Here is an 18824-nt window from a genome sequence, read left to right as displayed (position 1 = left end):
CTTTCCTGTAGTCCAAAACCAGCTACAGGGAAAAAGGATTGTACTACTGAGCCTTCTGCAGCAATCAGATGTTGAAAATGTGTTTTGAATGATATTCCTTGTTCGGATAATATTAACCACTAACAATATGCCATTTTTTAGATGCTCTGAAATTACTTTGCCACCCTCAGTTGTGCTCCAAGTCACTTGGGGATATGGTACATGAGTTCAGGATGGAAGAAACCTTTTAAAGTGGAATCAATATATATTGTAATCCTAGCCCAGAGGATTTAGAAAGACTATTCTTGTAGAAGAATTTCCCTCAGGATATTTCCATCTCATCATGTTCTAATTCACATTTTAACATTTATTCTTAATTTCCATTTACTCCACTACCACCTGAACGAAATGTATTTATCTTGACACAGACATTCCAGGGCTTATTAACAGAATTACATTCATGTATAATTGGCTGGATTATAAATCCACATTACTGCAGCCAAGGGTATTTTCCCAAAGTTATGAAGATAATAATTTTGCATAAAATGCAGTCACCATACCTGGGAGGAAAAGACCTGGCTTTCCCAAGGATTGGTCCAACCTGAGAAGCAAACAGAAAATTACAAGCAGGGCAATTACCAAGCAACTTAAACTCTGTTGCTAAGCACAGGATAATAATTTACATGAGAATTTACAGTAGCTCTAAACCCAAACCAAAACAAGCAAAAACATGAGACTAGCATGACTTTCTGCACACAGTCAGCAGTTTAGCTCTTTAGGAGCTTTTCCTCCAAAATCAAACCATATTATTATTGTTATTTTCGTGAGTACTAATATTTCTCAGACTTTCGAGTTGTAACTAAAACACAGTTCTCCTGTGTCCTATGTAATCTAATAACAAAGACTATACAAACAGAATGACTTCTTAATAACATTTGCAACTATTCCTGGAGCCTCATGCAGGCGGATTTAATATCTATATATGTTGACACAGTAGATTCCATTCAATAGGATTTTTTTTTTTTTTCATTTCATTTAAGGGCCAGGGGAGTTCATTCTGGTGTCCCAGTTCACAGCATTAATTTGTAAAGAGAGAAACACTTTGTGCTGAAACAGAAGAGAATAGTTTTGTGGCAAAATATTTCAGCTGCAACCCCCAAACTTGGAGAAAGCATGTGCATGGAGGAATGCGAGCAGGGAAGAGTTCAGATAGTGCAGCACAAGCGAAACAGATTTCTCTCAGTTGTGAAGAACCACAGAGTGGAAACAGAAAGGTAAATCATTATTTGAAAAGTTTTCCTTCTCTAAGAAGAGGACAGAAAAGCTTGGATCACACTGTAAACTTCACAGCATGCACCTTCATTTCTTTTAATTCCACTTGGAGTAAAAGGAGAGGAGAATAAAGGGTAATTGTAAGCTTGGTCATAAAAAGGGTTAAAAATGGCTCCAAGTTAAATCCTCCAGATATTGTGCTCCCTGTTGTGCTTGCAATTTTGGACAATTACTGTTCATTAAGTACACATCTCTCCTAAAGCCAGCTGGCACTGGGGAAATCAGATATTTCATTGGGTAGACAGGGCCTACCTTCTTTGAAGTTCCTTTATGCGAACCATCATGTTGAGGTGTCCTTGGGAGTACTGCTCAATCACGTCACGGACGTCGTACGGCTTCCGAGCTTGCTGGGAAAGGAGGCAGGCAGCACGTTCAGAGGCGAGTATTGGCCAAACTGGATTTCTCCTTCACACAGGCCTTCATTCTAATTTTTTATCTGCCTATTTTCCTGCTGTTTTGCAAGTGTTGTTGTAACGAATAAAAAATATGCAGCCGTTGTGGGAGTGAATATTTGTTGTGGAGACAGAGCCAAATGATTCCCATTACTGTCAGTTAGAGTCATGTCTTCATGCTGCTCCATACTGAGCAAAATATTAGCCCTTCACAGTGGATTTGGGAAACACGAACCCGAGAGGGATAATTTATCTGGGACTCCCATGTGCGGTATCTCCTGGCTCATTCCAAAGCCATGTGTTAATCATAATGTCAGGGGACTGAACCCCAGGGATTGGCCCAACTCAGAACACTTGGACTCAGAATCAAATGTCTCTGAAGACCAAAGATGTCTGGTGACAGAAATATTGCTGCTTGAGGAGCAGGGAGGACAGATGCTCTTCATAAGTCAGGAGACTGCCGCACGTGGGTTTTGTTTGTCTTTCGTGAGACCTTTGAGATCAGAAAAATGGTGCAATTCAAATAAAAAAAGGGACAGATAAAAAAATGCAGGAGAGTTAATAAACTGCCACCTGCCCAGCTATATTCCCATCCTAATTAGAATACAGATGCTTCTGCCAAGCTTTGGTTTCTTGCTGCAACTACTGCGGCCAAATTTTGAAACAAGTCTAGAGAATTTGAAGAAAGTGATGTGGTTAGAAAAAGTGCAGCACGGTGAAATTTTAGCAAGTAAAATCAATGTGTGTGTGGAGATATAAATGTAAATCATGGCCTGGATTTTGAGAACCCTTATGGGAAATGTGGGGCAAGATGTCTCCCTTTTTGGCTCTGACTCAAGAAAAAAACGGGGGGAGAAAAAAGAAAAGGTAAACTGCAAATCTAGTAATTGGAAATTACTGAAAACAGCTCATTAGTCATCTTGTTGTCTGTTTGCACTCTGTCACAGCCTCAGCCAGAGCCATTAGCATGCACCACTGCACACATGCATTGAACACCTACAGTATGTGCTGGAGTCATGCTTGGAAGGCAGCCACACAATCCTAGAAATTTCAAATGAAAGCATGGAACTGGAATGGAAACAAATCCCCTGAAATGAATGAAGAAGCAAGAGCTCTTCGTGACAAAATGCCTTCCCTGCACCAGCACTTACCTGCACCAATACTTTCAGAAGAGTTGTGGTTTTGGAGGTGTGTGTGAGTGCATTTGGGAGCAGAGGCTTTGCGGGGGAGGGAGGTTTCAGTTTTCAGCTTATCGTTTGGTTTTTGGTTGTGTTTTTTTTTGGTTTTTTTTTTTTTCCCCTCTCCCCCTTCCCCAGCTCCACATTTTGCAGACGCTGACACATCACTATTTCTGGCCAGAAAAGCAGCCTATTGTCTTCACCCCGAGAAGCAGTGCCAGTATCTCACTCTTTAGATGGACTAGTGGGGGTGCCTGAGAGCGTTTTGGCTAAATCCTGTGTCCTTTCCTTTGGACACTCTCTATTTAAACACCATGCACGGTGCAGAGTCTGGATGTGCTGGGGAGTCTTCCCCTCCCCTCTCCCCCATGGGCTACCATGGGCATAATTAATTCTACTCATTCCCAGTGAAATTTCTTTTCCCCCTCAAATTAAAGTTCTCTCTCTATTATCCCTTTTACCAAACCATCAGCTCAGAATCCTACAGTTGCAAAGTGTTGGATGCTGCAATCTGACTGAGTCCTCTCTGAAGCTGAGTTAAAATATCCCTGCAGTTTTCACCATTTCCCCCTCCTCTTTTTCTATAAAGCTTTAGATCTGGGCATCTGAAGTCCTGCCAAACTTTGGCACAATCCCCTGTCATGTTTTTATTAGGAAATGTAGAACGATACAACTGAAGCCAGGAGGTAATGGGCTTCCAGAGAAGTGTGGTAAATGCAACACTTGAACAATTCCTTTGACGTTCATTCTGTTCATAATCCCAAATCCTGTCCATTTGAGCTCAGTATTCCACATTCAGCATGCAAAACTAAATAATATTACACAGCTTTGAACTTCCAAAATCTAATTAGCATGGGAGTCCTATAAACTGTATTTCATGGCCCCAAGAAAGGAAGAAACAAAAGATTCTTCCTTCTTCTTCTTCTTCTTCTTCCCTGTCACTGACTCACACAATTCTCTCCACAGATTGATGAAATTCAGTTTTTAAGCTTTGGCATGACTGCTACTGGCTGACAGCTCCAGAACATTATGTCTCTGGTGGTTTGAAATATCCTAATTTTTAACCTAACTAATTTATAAACTGATTTTATTTTACAGAATTGGTGTCTCTATTTTACTTTTTAAAAAATTTCCCATAGTGTTTAGCTATCTAGTATATTTACAATAGAATCCTGCTCTCTTGCTTTTTGCTGAGTTTAATAACCTGACTTCTCCTAGTTAGGGTCATCTGAAGATACACATTTGCATGGGATTAGGAAATATATAAGATGTCCTATCTGCCCTAATTTAGAGTCTTCTAAGTGCTGGGATCTTATCTCAGGCTTCTATCCCTTGCATTTAAGTGCTCAGCTTTAATCAAACTTCCCTGAAATGTAACTTTTTGATTTATTTTTTTAAAACCTCTTCAAAAGGATTATGAAAGGCCATTAACTTGCAGTGGATCGTCTTGGAAAAAAAAAAAAAAGCATGAACCTTGAGATGGAAATAATGAGGGCTTTGAAAATCAGTCCAGAAGTTAATTTTTCATTTCCATAGCATTTCCAGCCCATGTTTGATGAGGATGATGATATCAGGATCATATTCCAAACAAGTTTTATCATAAGCCTCAATAAAAAGGCAAAATTAAACAATATTTTCAATGCAGCACATTTAATTTGAGCACTTTGTATCCCGATTGAGAAAATTAACAGAACATTTCATAAAGACAGCAAATTTCCAGAAGGCAGATGCTCCATACTTTTATAAAATATGGAAATTCTGGAATCCTAAAATAAAATCCATTTGGTCACACCTAAGAAAGCAATTTTGCACTCACAGTATTTGTTGGTGAAGCCTATTGATCTGTCAGCCATACAGAGCACAGGACTGAACATTCCCTAATTGATCAGATGACTGATCTGTTATGATCAACACTCTTGTTATGATCAGTATTTTTGAAGACACCCTGAGCTTTTTTCACCCCAACACCAGTAATTTCCTCACTTCTGCTAGGGAATGGGTAAGTATTGGTCAATACAGTTAAACAAACAGAAACTAAAAAAACAAGTGCAGTAAAAAATAGAAGTAAAAAAAAAAAGATTATGACTCCACAAAATTAGGCGTTTGTAGCATACTGCATCCATGGATCACTGATAATTTTGCCCACACCATTAAAAAATCCACAAAAGGTGTGAGCCCAAGAACATCAAAAATAACTGATTTATTACAACCACATTCACCAAGACAAGTGAACTCTGAGAGCACCTTCAATGTCACTCAGGCTCATGAGATGCACTTGTGATTAATCCTGCTTCTTACCTGAAATTTCCTTCTGGCCACAAAATACTGCATTCTCCTAATGACTTTCACAGCTGTTCTGTGTGCTTCAGTCAGTCTGACAAGGAACACAAACACAGAAAGACATCAGCTGGGGGTCAGGAGGGAGGAAAAAACGTCTTAATGGAAGATGTTGACTCCAAGCACTGAAATCTACAATGTGTTTTATCTTTTACATTGCAAAACTGCAGTGTAGCAAAGTTGTGAGTGTATGGATGCTTCATTCTGCTGCTTTGCCTTCCTGCAAATTGTGGTTCTAAGTATTCAAAACTGATAAGTGAGACAATGAAAGCAGGTGTACAAAGATAATACATGTGGAAGGGATTAGACAGGATTACTGTCAATGCACACAACTGGCATCAGTTTGAAGAATGTGAAATGTTTTTAGAACCATGAGTGCATTCCTTATTTTGCACTTGCAGTGTGTTTGCCCATGAGATCTATTGCACAGAAATTAAGTCCTTTAAAAAGGACTTGGAAGAAAAGAAAAATCAAAGTATCTTAAAAACAAGTAAATAAAAATGAACACAAAATATCCTCTCAGCACATATATAAGTGTCTGTGCTGGTATTCAAATACAGAATGGGACATTTTATAACTCAGCTGTATCACTTCACCTAGAGGATTCTGCATTTGCAGAACATTAATTCTGCCACTTGGCAGACAATTAATTACCACACCTCTTCTAATAGGAAATTTTGGCAGGGTAGAAAGGAAACAGGAATATGGTAATGATAAGAAAGAGTATTTTCTTTAAGGACAGACTCCTTCCCCGTGAACTCCTTTATTCATTCAAAATAAGTGAACTAAAAACAAAATTTTGTTTCCAAGGAATCTATATTTATGGGAAATCTATGTTCTACATAGACATCATCCTTGACATGTGATGATAATCCCAGGAAAGCTTTCCAGCAAGAGTCTCCTGAAAACACAACCTGCTGCCTCTTCCCAGTGTGTCTGGCTGGGGAAAAGGAAGTATTGGCTTGACTACTTTACTTGGGTGCCACAGTTTAGAGACAAAGTCTTCAAAAAGTAGAAAGATTATAATGGATTATTTCAAAGTGAAGGAAATAAAGGCTAAACAAGCAGGGACTGTGTTTTAAAAACCAGCATACTAATTCATTTTTATAATTATTCTTTGGGGGAAATACTGCTTATCAGAGAATCATAGAATAGTCTGAGTTGCAAGGGACCCATCAGGATCATTGAGTCCAACTCCTGGCCCTGTACCTAAAGAATCCCACCCTGTGCCTGAGAGCTCCTGATTGAGTGAAGATGCCACAGCAACTGGCTTTTAAAATAAACTTTCAGTAGCTTTTTCTTGCTCTTTGCACTTCAAGTCCCAGAAGAACATCAAATAAATACACAAATAAGTGTCTGTCCTGCTTATATGCCCATATTTCATTTATCTGTGTATATACAAGCAGATGTCCACATAAATATGCTCACATGTGCAAACACACAGAAGACAAAGCAGGGTGAACATGACTGAAGAACCACCTTTGTTATACACCATCAGCAGCACTGCTGAGGAGGAATTTTTACATTTGTGTAAACCCATCAAGGGGATTTCAGAAGTGTCACTGACAGGCTAGCAGCAGTTTAGCCTGCAGGACCTTTATTATGGTGAAAAAAAAGCTCAGCTTGACATTCAGGGCCCCAGCTGAGCTCCTGTGGCTGCTGACTAGAACAGAGATGACATTCTGCTTGCAAATGGCACAGAATTGATAGAGAAATCTTTGTCGGCCCCTACAAGTATTTTTTTTTTTTAATAATCAGAAAAGAATCACAGTTTAAGGTTTAGGGGTTAGCCTACTTCCCTCGTGTAGCATAAAAACTTATGTTAAGATAAAAACTTGAAATTATCCCCTAGAAGTAAATGATGTCAAACTTCATATATATACTTGAGGGGTTTTTTATTAGACTAATCCATATGAGATGGTTCAGGCACTGCTTAAACAGGCTTAAATAGCCAAGTTTAAAGAAGTCAGAGATGGAGCCAAACCAAAGCAGCAGTTTCATCCCAGTTCCCCTCCTTCAGCAGAAATCAGGGCTACAGAACTTCTTCCACTGTGTTATCAAGCTAAAGTTTTCAAAACTATGAGATTGAACTCTTGAAACTTGATGCACAGCTGATCAGGCCTCATTTTTAGAGAGAAAAGTCATTTATTTGTGAAATACAGCTAAGAAGGTCACCCAACTATCATTCCAGAGCACTTGATATCATTATGTTCCAACTGGCAAAACTCACACCAATCTCATTGGGAGAAAATTCTGAAATAGAAGCGACTGCTTGGATTTGATGGTCGATAATGTTAAACTGAGAGTCAAAAATGTGTGAAACCTGACTTTGATGGAAAAATAGCATGAAAAGGTGCAAATCCATAGACTGAGATATATGCATAAATCATCTTAATTGGCCCAATAAATCTCCAGGGAGCACAGCAGCTCCAGATGAGATAAATTCCTGCTCTGTACAGCAAGCTATCCTCCTGGTGGGGGGTTGGGGCAGTGTGGCTGCAATCCTAAACATTTTTTGAGATTTTAGCTGGTTTTCATAGGTTTCTCACCACTAATGTCCATAATGGATAATTACATCTACTACTGAACAGGTTACATTTATCCCTGAATGTAGCCCAACATACTAAACCTTGTATTTTATCCCAAACTCCTGGATTGGGCAAAACCCTTTCAGCCTTGAAGGTGTTGGTCTGTCTTGTGCCAGAAACATCCACCAAGAGAGAACAAATGGACAGAGATGCTCTGGGCCCTGCTTTGGCAGTGCTCTGTAGGAGCACAGCACCACTTGCAGCAAATCTCCCAGATATTTTAGGATAAGCAGCTGATGAGAGAACAGCCTGATGAGGGTGTGACTGACACCCCATTTGCACACTCTTCCCATGTGGCATTTCTGTGGAAACAATACAGAAAGGACAGATCTACACAGGGTTGTGGTTTCTAACTCCCTTGGGGGTGAGGATTTAACTCCTTTCATAGCCTGGCTCCCAAAGAGCGGGACCTGAGCACTTGCTCTAAGCAGGAGTAGGAGTGGGTGGGTGCCCACAGCTCTGTCCCCACAGAGCAGCCAAACTCTCCTGCCTCTGTGCACCAGAGGGCAGTGCCACACACACTCAAGGAGGTGCTTTCCAGTACATTAAAAATTAAATTATTTTTAAAAATTTACCCAGAAACCCAAGCTTAAGCTCTACTCAGGAATGGAGACCACACTGAAGCGGGGTGTGTGGTTAGTATTGGGTGGGTTGTTTTGTCTGTATGTTATGCTCAAAAGAATATAATTAGAGCTTTATTGACACACAATTCCACGCTTTTCCATCTTTTAACCTAAACAACAGGAAATAAGGTTTTGTGAAAACCCTTACAGCGCTTTGTAAAGGAGAACAAAATGATATTTGAACAGAAGTGATCTGGCTCTGGGAAAGTTATGAGCACATAAATTAATAATTGAAGCTTGCAACATCTGTAACTATAATGGATACCATTAAATGTCTACTGAAATAACATATCCTTGGATCCATAAATGGTACTGACATCATCTCTAACTGTCTTCAACAGGACCCAAGGCAGCATGTGTTCCTTACCTCTCTGCTCAAGGATTTCTCAGCAGGATGCTCAATTTTAAAACGGCTCAAAGCTATCTTTAATTACAACGAGTCATTCCTAGTTTGGCTCCTGGGCCGTGGCTGTGGTAGGGCAGGGAGGAAGGGGAGCGGGTGGTGCTCCTGGACCATGGATGTTCACACAGCCCCACCCTGCTGGGATGCTCAGAATCACTTGGCAGCTGTTCTGGAAGAGCTGGGGAAGGGGACCCCTCTTGGCTGGCTCAGCCTCTCCTCTGCAGGTTCTGGCTGTGCCTGTGTGGGTTCAGAGCCTGGTGGGACAGCTGTGTGCCCAAGGGCCACTGCAGCCTGGGTTTGCTCCTCTGCTCAGCACTGAAAAGCATCACTTTCAGCTGAAACACTTGGATGTATTTAAGTCTTTTTTTTTTTTTTTTTTTTTTTTTTTTTAACTGCAGGAAGGCTGTAGCTTAGAAGCCAAACATTCAAACATTTTCTTTTTTTGTTGGAAATAACTGAACCTAGGAGAAAATAGAGATGATGAAATCCAAAGCAACTGTAAAAACTATCCTGCAGGGATGTTTTTATAATCTTTCTTTGATATAGCATTCTGTTTGTTAAAAGCTGGTGTTGACCAGTTCAGATGTACTCCTTTACTTCTTCAGTTTGGAGTCTGATAACTTCCAGTCTAATGTGCTTTGCAGCATCCAGGGAATATTTTAAGTGAAAAAAGATACCTAAATGGACCCTAAAGCCAGGCAGAGTTACAACTATTGCAGGCCATGCTGAGGTGCAGCTCAAGTCTCCAAACAAGCCTGTTATCAGTGGATGCATTTTCAGTCCAGCAGCATTTTTTAATCATTAGAGTTGACTTCAGTGTAGGGATCAAGGAAGGGACTTTGCCCAGGCTGAGCTGCAGAGTGGCTGCAGATAGTGGAACGTGCTTTCCAGACTGGTTTTCCTGATGTTTATTCAGGTGTCATGAATTAGAGGAGTTATTCAGTGTAACATCATGAATTGTGGAAAATAAAGGCCACTTTATCAAGGTCAATTACAGATCTCTGTCCCAATTTGCAAAACTGGTTTGAGGATACATGCTCACAGTACTTGCTGAGCTCCTTTCATTTGTCAGATTTTGATTGCTTAGCAGGAACACACATACAGAGTCACACTAACTCTGTTTTTATACGGGTCCCTGGATGGTTGGTAACTCCTGCCCAGAGTAACATACAGCATCATCTGGCCTGGGGCTGTCCACTTGGCATTAGTTTCTAAGCTAGCACCAAGAGGGACTAGATCAGTGATGGCAACAGAAATGTACAGAAGTTACTTGAGAATTCAGTCCTCTGTCTGCCTTTTTGTTTTCCCATCATATTTGATTAAGATTATTCACCTTCCAGCTCTGTTTCTGGGAAGAACATTGATTTCTAGTCTGGACTTCTAAATTTTTTCCATGTGCAATTTTCTCAAATGGGCTGTTATTTTTTTTGGTAGAATTTAAAGGAAATATTATTTGCACTGAAAGCAAGGGACAAGAAGGATGGGAACAGAGAAATCAGAAAGAAGATAAAATTAGAGTGGGTCCATATGAAGTCACATATGCAGTGTGGACCTTCTATTGCTGGAGAGAAGTGGTGGAGAGACATGGTTCTCATCACAAGGGAAAGGAGCTTATGTAATGTGGTTTTAAAACAGGGAAGTTGCAATATCCAAGTTTTTAAAAAAATCACCTTCCCTATAAATGAAAATATTATTGCCTTCAGCTAAGCCAAGCCAGACAAAATGCCTCGAGCCTTTTAAACCACATGAGTTGAGAGAAAGTTGCAGCTTGAGTCTGACATGCAAACACCTGGAACTGTCAGGCAATGATTCTGATTCCAGAGCTCATCCCAAGCCAGGAGCAGCAGAGAAGTACAACATAAATATAACACAAGAGGTTTCCAGTCTTGTAATATTTCATCAAAGCCTTGTAAAGAACAGATACTTCTGGACAATTTCCACCTCTTACATGATGGAAATTATATAAGATGCTATTTGCACTGAAACATGAAGAGAACATTTCAGAAAATGTTGGCACAACTTTACTTTTCCCTTTATTCCTAATCACCACTCCACCTTAAACCTACCTCATCTCTATTCTAACCATATCCTTACCTGAACCTTTTCAAGCCCGTGTTTGTTTCAAAGCTACAAATAAATTAGGAGTGGCTCCTCTCAAAACAGAGCAGCCTGGAGGCCTATTTGGCTTCACCACACTCTGCTGACAGCCTCAGTCTGTGAAGGAATGCTGCAGACTGCAAATCTCTCCTCTGCATGTACAATCCCAGGTAGGAAAGAGTACAGAAGTGAGAGAATACAGTTTGTGAGGGGCTGCTTTCTGGGATCTGGTTGTTTTGCTGCAGATTTTGTGGCATTTTCTGTCTTCACCCACCAACCCATGCCACGTACACTGCTGCCTCTGAATTCCTTCCGGAACACAGCTGCCTCTGCTTCTACCTGCCCCTCTAACCTGACCTTCCCTGAAGTGATGGGAAAGAAAGCAGATGTCCTACAGCAGGGAATTTAGGGGCAGGGGAGGCAGTGCAGGGACAGGACAACAGCACTGGGGGCAAACTGCCAGAAGAGGAAGAACTAGGACAGCGTTCAGAGGGAACAACAGGCCAGACAATATATTGGCAAAGGAAATGCCACTGGGAGAAGCAGCAGCACAGGGTGATTTCTTCATGTTGTCCAGGAACAGAATAAAGTAAAAAGCTCCTGAAAGCACTCAGAGGTGGATGTAACCTTCTCACTGAATGTGATTTCAGGAAGAAGAAAAGCCCCTGAACTTGGAGTTGTTTTTCTCAAATGCAGACAGTTGGAGTTTTCAGTTACAAGTTTGTTCTGTAATATTACAAAGTGGGTTTATTGAGGAAGTGGGAGAAAAGCACTGTGTTAGTCCTCTGCTAATTAAAATGCATAATTAAAATGAGTAATTAAGCTTACTACAGAATGCTCTTGTGTCTGGGAGCCCAACTGCCCTTGAACAACAACTCATCTACTGAACTGTCTCTGAGAACTAAAGTAGCCATTGGATATTGTGGTTACATCTTTCTTCTGTTTTTTTTTGTTGGCAGCAAAATAAAAGTTCCTGGTCTCTTTTCTGCAATTTTATTTCTTCCATTCTTTCTGCAATGTCAGAACAAACAAGATGATGTCATAGGGATGTCTTTTCAGTGTGGAAATGCAAACACAGAAAGATCTTCTTTTTTCTTTTTTTTTCTGAGCAAACAGCTTCTAGAAATTGTCACAATAACTTCCTGTGTTAGCACTGACCATCACTACTGCTGGTCCCAGGATAGGTGAAATGCTCCTGTCTCCATGCCAGTTCTCATTTGCTTAGAAAACACCCTCAAGACACAAACCCCTTCTTGGGATGTGGACAGAAGCTGGCAGATAATTACATGTTTTTATCAAACATATTACAACATTCACTGATCCTAGCAGCTAAGTTGTTTTTTTTTTAAACTTCTTTCTCCTTAAAACTTGGTCTTCATCAATTAATCTTTTAAAAAATGCCTACAGACCATCTAGCTGGTAAAAGACACTGCAGAGACAGCCATCACCAAGTCCAAACAGCTTCCCAGAGACGCCTTTCTGGAATCTGAATAGCCTTCACATCTGTGCAGCACAGGAATGGGACCATCTTATTCCATAGGTTCTGGTTTGCTCACTTTAAAAAAAATGCCACAACCAAAATTAATGAACTTTAGGACTTCATTTTCCTCTTCACTGTATTCAGCATTTATGGGAACAACGTGGTGTTGTTAATATACACCAATGACTGAGCACTGTATTTATGCCTCAATGATTTTCTGTCATGAGAATATAATGCCTGGCAAAGACTGATTCTCTGAAATACCAGTTTGTTTGGGGTCATTAATCTTAATTCCTATCTTGCCTGAATAGGAACTGGGTAACAGTAAAGTCAGGGAATAGTTCTGAGAATTAAAACTTCAATGGCTTTTGGGCTGCCCAAGGCTTCACATTTATTTGTAAAAATATGCAATTAATTAATTTGCACCAAATACTAGGGAGAGACCCTGTGGAATAATGCAAAATGTTTCTTGTGGTTTTAAAAAACAAAAAACCAGTGGCTTTTGGTAGGATCTTTCCTTAGTAGTTCTTGTGATTTAGTAGTTGCAGCAGGAGCTATGGAAACACAACTCCTGGCTTCTTGAACTGATTGATTTAACTGGCCCCTGTGTTTCCGGGTGATCTTGTTCGAGTTCTTTTACCTGGCTGTGCTCTAGTTTATATGTCTATAAAATAGGTGTAAAACCTGTCTAAGTCATGGAGGTGTCATGGGGATTTTAAGGCAATTAGCAGTCCCAAATGAAGTTGTATTTTATTTATAGAATGAGTCAGCAGGGAAAAAAAAAAAAGAAGTATTAGTGACACTATGTTTATCCCTTAACGGTGATAAGAAACAAAGGATACTGGTCTGCAGGCTTGGGATAAACTGCCAAGTCACTGAGCCCTGAGCAGAGGCTGCTTTCCAAAGCATTGTCCCCTGTCCACCTTCCCTGCCCCTCCTCTCCTGAGCACCTGAGCAATCCATGTAGGAATTAGCTCCCTGATCACCAGATACCCGGCAATCCAAGACACCCACAGCATCTGAAGCCAAACAGGACCATTAGATCATAAATGTGACCTGCTCAACAGTGCAGGGATTGCATTTCACACAGCTGCCCTTGCCCTGAGCCAAAAACCTTGTGTAGGACTAAAGTAACTTTCCAGAAAGGCATCTGGCCTTGATAGAAAGACCTTTATATACTGCTAAAAAGTGCCTTATTTTTTTATTTAAAATTTTCAGTATTCAGCTTCTAGGCTCCTCTCCCCAGTTGGAGTAGCAGAGCAATTTTATCCTTTTCCAGCCCTGTCTTTATTCCAGGGACCTTCAGGGGTGCCAGATACACTGCCCATAGCCTGGCAGGGAGACCAGGCTCTGGGGTAGGGAAGAGAGAGTACAGTACTGCTCTCTGTGGAATTGCAAGAGGAGACTGAAATCCTACATTTTTCTTTCATTATTTTTCTGCCTGTGGTTTAAATCATGCTACCAGTAATTACAGAGATTCATAATGGAAATGCTTAGACTGGCTAGAATTGAGAATGAATGGGAAGGTTGTGTGTGGAAGTGTTAGAAAGGGAACACCAGCACAAAAAGCCCTATGAGAGTGTCAGGTGCTAGACCATGAACATCACAGCACAATTATGAACAGCTTTTGAAAATACCCAATGCAGGAACACAAAGGAACAGGTTCAGTCAGGAACTGAAAAAGGCCACTAAGAGGTGATGGTAGGACAATACAGAACAGGGCTGGAGTCTTAAGACATTCTGGTAAGATGACAGAGGAAATACAGGAAATAAATTCTAATCATTCCCAGGGCAGCAGAGCACAGAAGAAATAAAAGATCCTGATCACTGGCAGCTCCCAAAGACAAAAAAGGTTTGGAGGCACCTGAGACCCTGTGGAGATCCCAGCACAAAGACTCATAGAGCATTACATGGCCCTCCACACAATGCAAGAAATCCTGAGCATCTCACCTGGAAGCAGAACTTGGACACAGAGGTTACTTGGGTGGACACAGAATTGTATTTGTGAGTACCTGGTTATGGGATGTGAATGGCTGAAACTTGCCATCTTCCAAGAAAATTACTTTGTCCTCCACTAATGTTTGGTATCAAGCCTTTGGACACAACAATCAGTTTATACCAGCAGAAAAGACCCTTGAAAACTGATTCTCAAATGGATCTACTATTTGATCACCTGCAAATTTGCCTTTTAAAGGTCTTCTCAAACCCTCACAAGGTCCATGCAAACCTCCATCCATTTTGAGCTCCAACACCAATTTCTACAGACCCATGTGCCAAGAAAGGACAGTGCTTTGCCATTGGAGGAACTGCCATTTCAAAACCAGACAAAAATCATGTATCTTTAAAAAGAAGAAAAAAAAAAAAAAAAGAGTATGCATGAACTATTTTGCAGACAACAGTGATCATACTCAGACCCTCACAGGGAAGTTTACGTGACCACAGACACGTATTATTTTTCCACCCTGTATTTCGTGTAAGAACATGCATAAAACCCCCACAGGTCTCACTTGCCTAATACTGAAAATATGCAGTGCTTATCAATAGTTTACAATAGAAATAAATATCTTGCTAAGAGTTGCAAGCATCACTTGTGAAAACAATCACTGAAACCAGAAGTTTTGCTGAGCTGCTTATTTCAAGAGATTTCACTTGCTCATTGAGAAACTACTTTTTGTTCAAAGGTTGTGCATTTTCTTCTTTACTTTCAGGAAAAGATCCTATCTCTTAACATTTTTATTTTTCTGGCAGACCTTTAGCTCAGCCAGAGGATGAAGAGAAGGAAAGTGTTCATATACCAATTGCTTGTGACTTACTATTAAAGAACAGGAAAAATTCTGTTTTCAATGTAAGTGAGGAAATCTGTGCCTTCACGCTCTGGGGAATTGTGATTTTCCTGTCTTTGTTTCCATCCTAACACAAAGGAAAAATACTTTAAAAGTTATTACAAAACAAAAGTTTCTGAAACCATTTGAACCTGAAATGAAAATATGCTTCAATTTCCCCCCCTCTTTATAAAAGCACCTTTGACTCCAAAAAAGAAATATTTTATCCTCCTATAAAATGAATACATTTTATCTGGTTTATGCCCTTTCTCCTCCCTGTAACTGGGACTCTTCCCTGCAGACAAATACTACACTGCATCATCTGGTGCAGAATGAAGATCACATGCCTCAAATAAGATGTAAACCAGTTTACAGGATACTACTGAAGAATGGCATAACCACACTGAATCAACAGCAAATCATCCTGGGAAGACTGAGTTCAGATATTGGAATAGAGTTTGACAATTTTCCACTAATAACAGTGTCCTGAATTCTGCCTGCATCAAGTGAGTTTTGTTTTCACTCCTTCTATTACAAAATTAAATTAATAAAACTTCCACTGCCCGCCAAAGTTTTGTCATGGAAAAACTCCATTTTAAAGTGTTTTTCTCCCCCCTTCTTTGAAAGATCATCAGCTCTTTGTTCACTGAAAGTTATTAGAAAATGTGGATCTGATAGAAGCAAAAGATAGCCTTTTACTATTGAGTGCAGGAGGTGATCTAATTAACAGGATAATGACTATTCGTGCTTCAAAGTCTCAACCTTTTGGGTTTTGATTTTTTTTGTGTGTGTTTTGTTTGGGTTTTTTTTAATTGAGCCTTGAGGATGCCAGTACTTTCAATCAAAAGTGTTTCTAAATAATTATGCCCTCATTTAGGTGGCTAACCACCTGAATTGCTGTAATTAGAACACTTGATATAAACAATTAATTATGCTAGCACTGCTGAAGGCTGTTTTTAAGATCTAGACACAGAAATATGTTCAAACAAAGAAAACCCCAAAAACAAGGGGAAACAAGGGGATCTTTATTTTATTTGACACATGTCCACTGATTTTTCTCTGACAACAATCTGAGAACTCTTCTTGGAAGCCCTGTGTAAGAATGAAATAAAAACCGGGAATGATCAAAACTCCAACTGAAATGGAATTTTTTTTTTTTTATCCGAGGAACAGACATATAGAAATTGCCTCAAATCAGTTTTATCTTCTCTTTGAGCAACTGGCTTTATTCTGGATCTGAAGGAACTTAATGAAGAGATGAGGCAGCAGCTCAAGTATTCACATTCTCAAGCCCAAAATTTCAGGCCAAAAATAGGTCATGACCATCTGTCCATTTGGAGCTGAAATAAAAACGTGCTGCTTCTCCTCTAATTTAATTCTCTTACACAGAAGTTTCCCAGCATTCTGCTGTTCTCCAACAAGTCCTCACAACACTGAGCTGGCTTGATAATGAATTACAGGTGTAGTTCTCTAAAAGTTCACAAACCTATAAACTTCAACCCCATTCCAAAGGAGCTTGACACAATTTATCTTTTTGCTTGGCTATTATGCAAAAAGAAACTATGCAAAATCTCAGGTTTGGCATGGATTCGAAACAAAACCACTTGAAAGGCTGCAATTTAAAGTGAATTTTCTTTGACAATTTCAGTTTGCCCAAACCTGAAACTCAAAGCAAACCTCAGGGCAGAAGTGCAAACCAGAACAGATAGAAATCAACAGACATTTACACAACACTCCATGAATCAAAGGTACCTGACTTCACATGACATCAAGCAGAGGCTGACAAAGCAGCAATCAGACAGGAACATTTTTGAGCATGATCTACTTCACATTTAACAAAATAATTCATCTCTTCTATCACCAGTCTTCTAACCACGAAGCCTCATAATCTCAAGTTTTAAGCTCTTCTCCCAGTCTCAGAATTCCTATTGTCATCCCTTCAATCTTTCTCAAATTTTCATGCTGTGAGAACTACAGGGGAAATAAAGCCATTTTATTCCACCCAAACCCATCTTTAAATGTGTTCTCTGTAGAATAATCACCTGTGTCTGATGAACTGGTGAACCAGCTGAGTTCATAATTTCCCTGAATTATAAAGTGTCACAAGTATAATCAAGATAATTGACAATAGACACTTACAGACTATGGAAACTCTTGTAAATGCACAGAAAGTTTTAAGAAATACATCATCCCTGTGTGTTGTTTTTCAGATACCTCAGGTCAGGTTTTGAAACTGCAGTTTCCATTCCTGGCAGCTGTAAAGTTAAACCCTGAAAGTGTTTACACACCTCTCCTACACCTTCCAAAATAGCTCTTTAATGGAAGTACCTAGGGAATGGGGAACTAGTTAACTTTCCAAATGACTGAGGAAAAATACCTGCATAGGCCAAGATCTGTTCAGAATTAATGAAGGGCTTGATTCTGCGAACCCACATCCAAGTAATTCTGTACATGAGTTATTTCCCTGAGAGCAGAGGCTGTGGACAGGTATCAAACCATATTCAAAATTAACACTTGCAATATGGCAGCCTGATTATGCAATTAAAAGTGGTGTTCAGGAAGTGTTCTTCAGTTATTTATCCTCATTATTTCTCCATGATTTTATTGTATATTTTCATATTTTTCACAAGAAAATTGGGTGTTTTGGAGACAGAGCACATATATGTATAGAGCCCTACATTTAATTCACTTCTGTGAGTTAAGATCCTTGGTAAATTTCAGAAAATAATTAAATGGATAGTATATGCAAGTAAAATATATGCAAAGTTCTAGAATGTGAGCATAAATATGGAAAAATACCAACCTGATTTATAAGCTCAAAATAATCTCTCCATAGTTTTAATAGCATGAAAATGACTAATTTAAGGTCAGGAGTAATTTAGTTTTGACTGACTTGGCAATCCTTTGTTCTCTGGGTCATGTAAGTGTTGAGTAAATTATAAACCTGTAATTCTATCCTGAGGTCAAGGGACTTCAGAACTGATTTGATATATTGTTCTCCTGGAAAGTTCTTCCAAGGCCAGTACCCCCTAAACTGTGTTTATAAGTTGACTGCATTAATAACTGATAGAGTCATATAATATTAGCAGAGGTGAAATTAACCCTTAAAAAGAAGAATATGTTCAAATTGGGATTTTTGAATGAGAGACAGGCAAACCAGATATATCTGTGAGAAGTCAAGTTTCTACATAGTATGGAAAAAACCAAACATGACTGTGAAAAGGCATAGATGTTTGACTTCAGGAACAGAATCAGACTGATTATTCTTGTGAACATTACTTGGGATAATTCTGGGTTTGTGAAGCAAAACTATTACATTTATATGGGGCAAAAATAAACAAGCCATCAACTATTTCTACAGACTATGGCAGAAGAATAAATACATTTAAAAAATAAGCAACTGCTCATTTAATGCAGGCTTTGCTCTATCCCATAACACTTTTCATTGAAAATCTGAAATGGGATGCAAAGTGAGATGTTTTCCACTCAAGAATTGAGTCTGCATTATAGCAGGACTTCTTAATTTTGAACCTTTTAATGTTTCCAAATGAAAGTGATTGCACTGCTAAAGAAATACCCTGTAAAGCCCAGAC

General features: G+C 39.5%; 1 protein-coding gene across 2 annotated transcripts in view; it reads right to left on the bottom strand.

Annotated features, from left to right (window-relative positions):
- LOC130248422 (potassium voltage-gated channel subfamily KQT member 1-like) overlaps positions 1-18824 on the bottom strand; it is a 409170-nt gene that overhangs the window by 181233 nt on the left and 209113 nt on the right. For both annotated transcript variants that reach the window (XM_056482176.1, XM_056482175.1), the window contains 3 exons: positions 5180-5255; positions 1564-1658; positions 540-580 (listed from right to left, as the gene is read on the bottom strand). In XM_056482176.1, coding sequence (XP_056338151.1) covers positions 540-580; positions 1564-1658; positions 5180-5255 — 212 coding nt within the window. The remainder of the gene's footprint in view (positions 1-539; positions 581-1563; positions 1659-5179; positions 5256-18824) is intronic.

The sequence above is a fragment of the Oenanthe melanoleuca genome, chromosome 1A (assembly GCF_029582105.1).
Source record: "Oenanthe melanoleuca isolate GR-GAL-2019-014 chromosome 1A, OMel1.0, whole genome shotgun sequence".
NCBI lineage: Eukaryota > Metazoa > Chordata > Aves > Passeriformes > Muscicapidae > Oenanthe > Oenanthe melanoleuca.
Note: the sequence above shows the minus strand (reverse complement) of the source record. Positions and strands in the feature narration are given on the sequence as shown.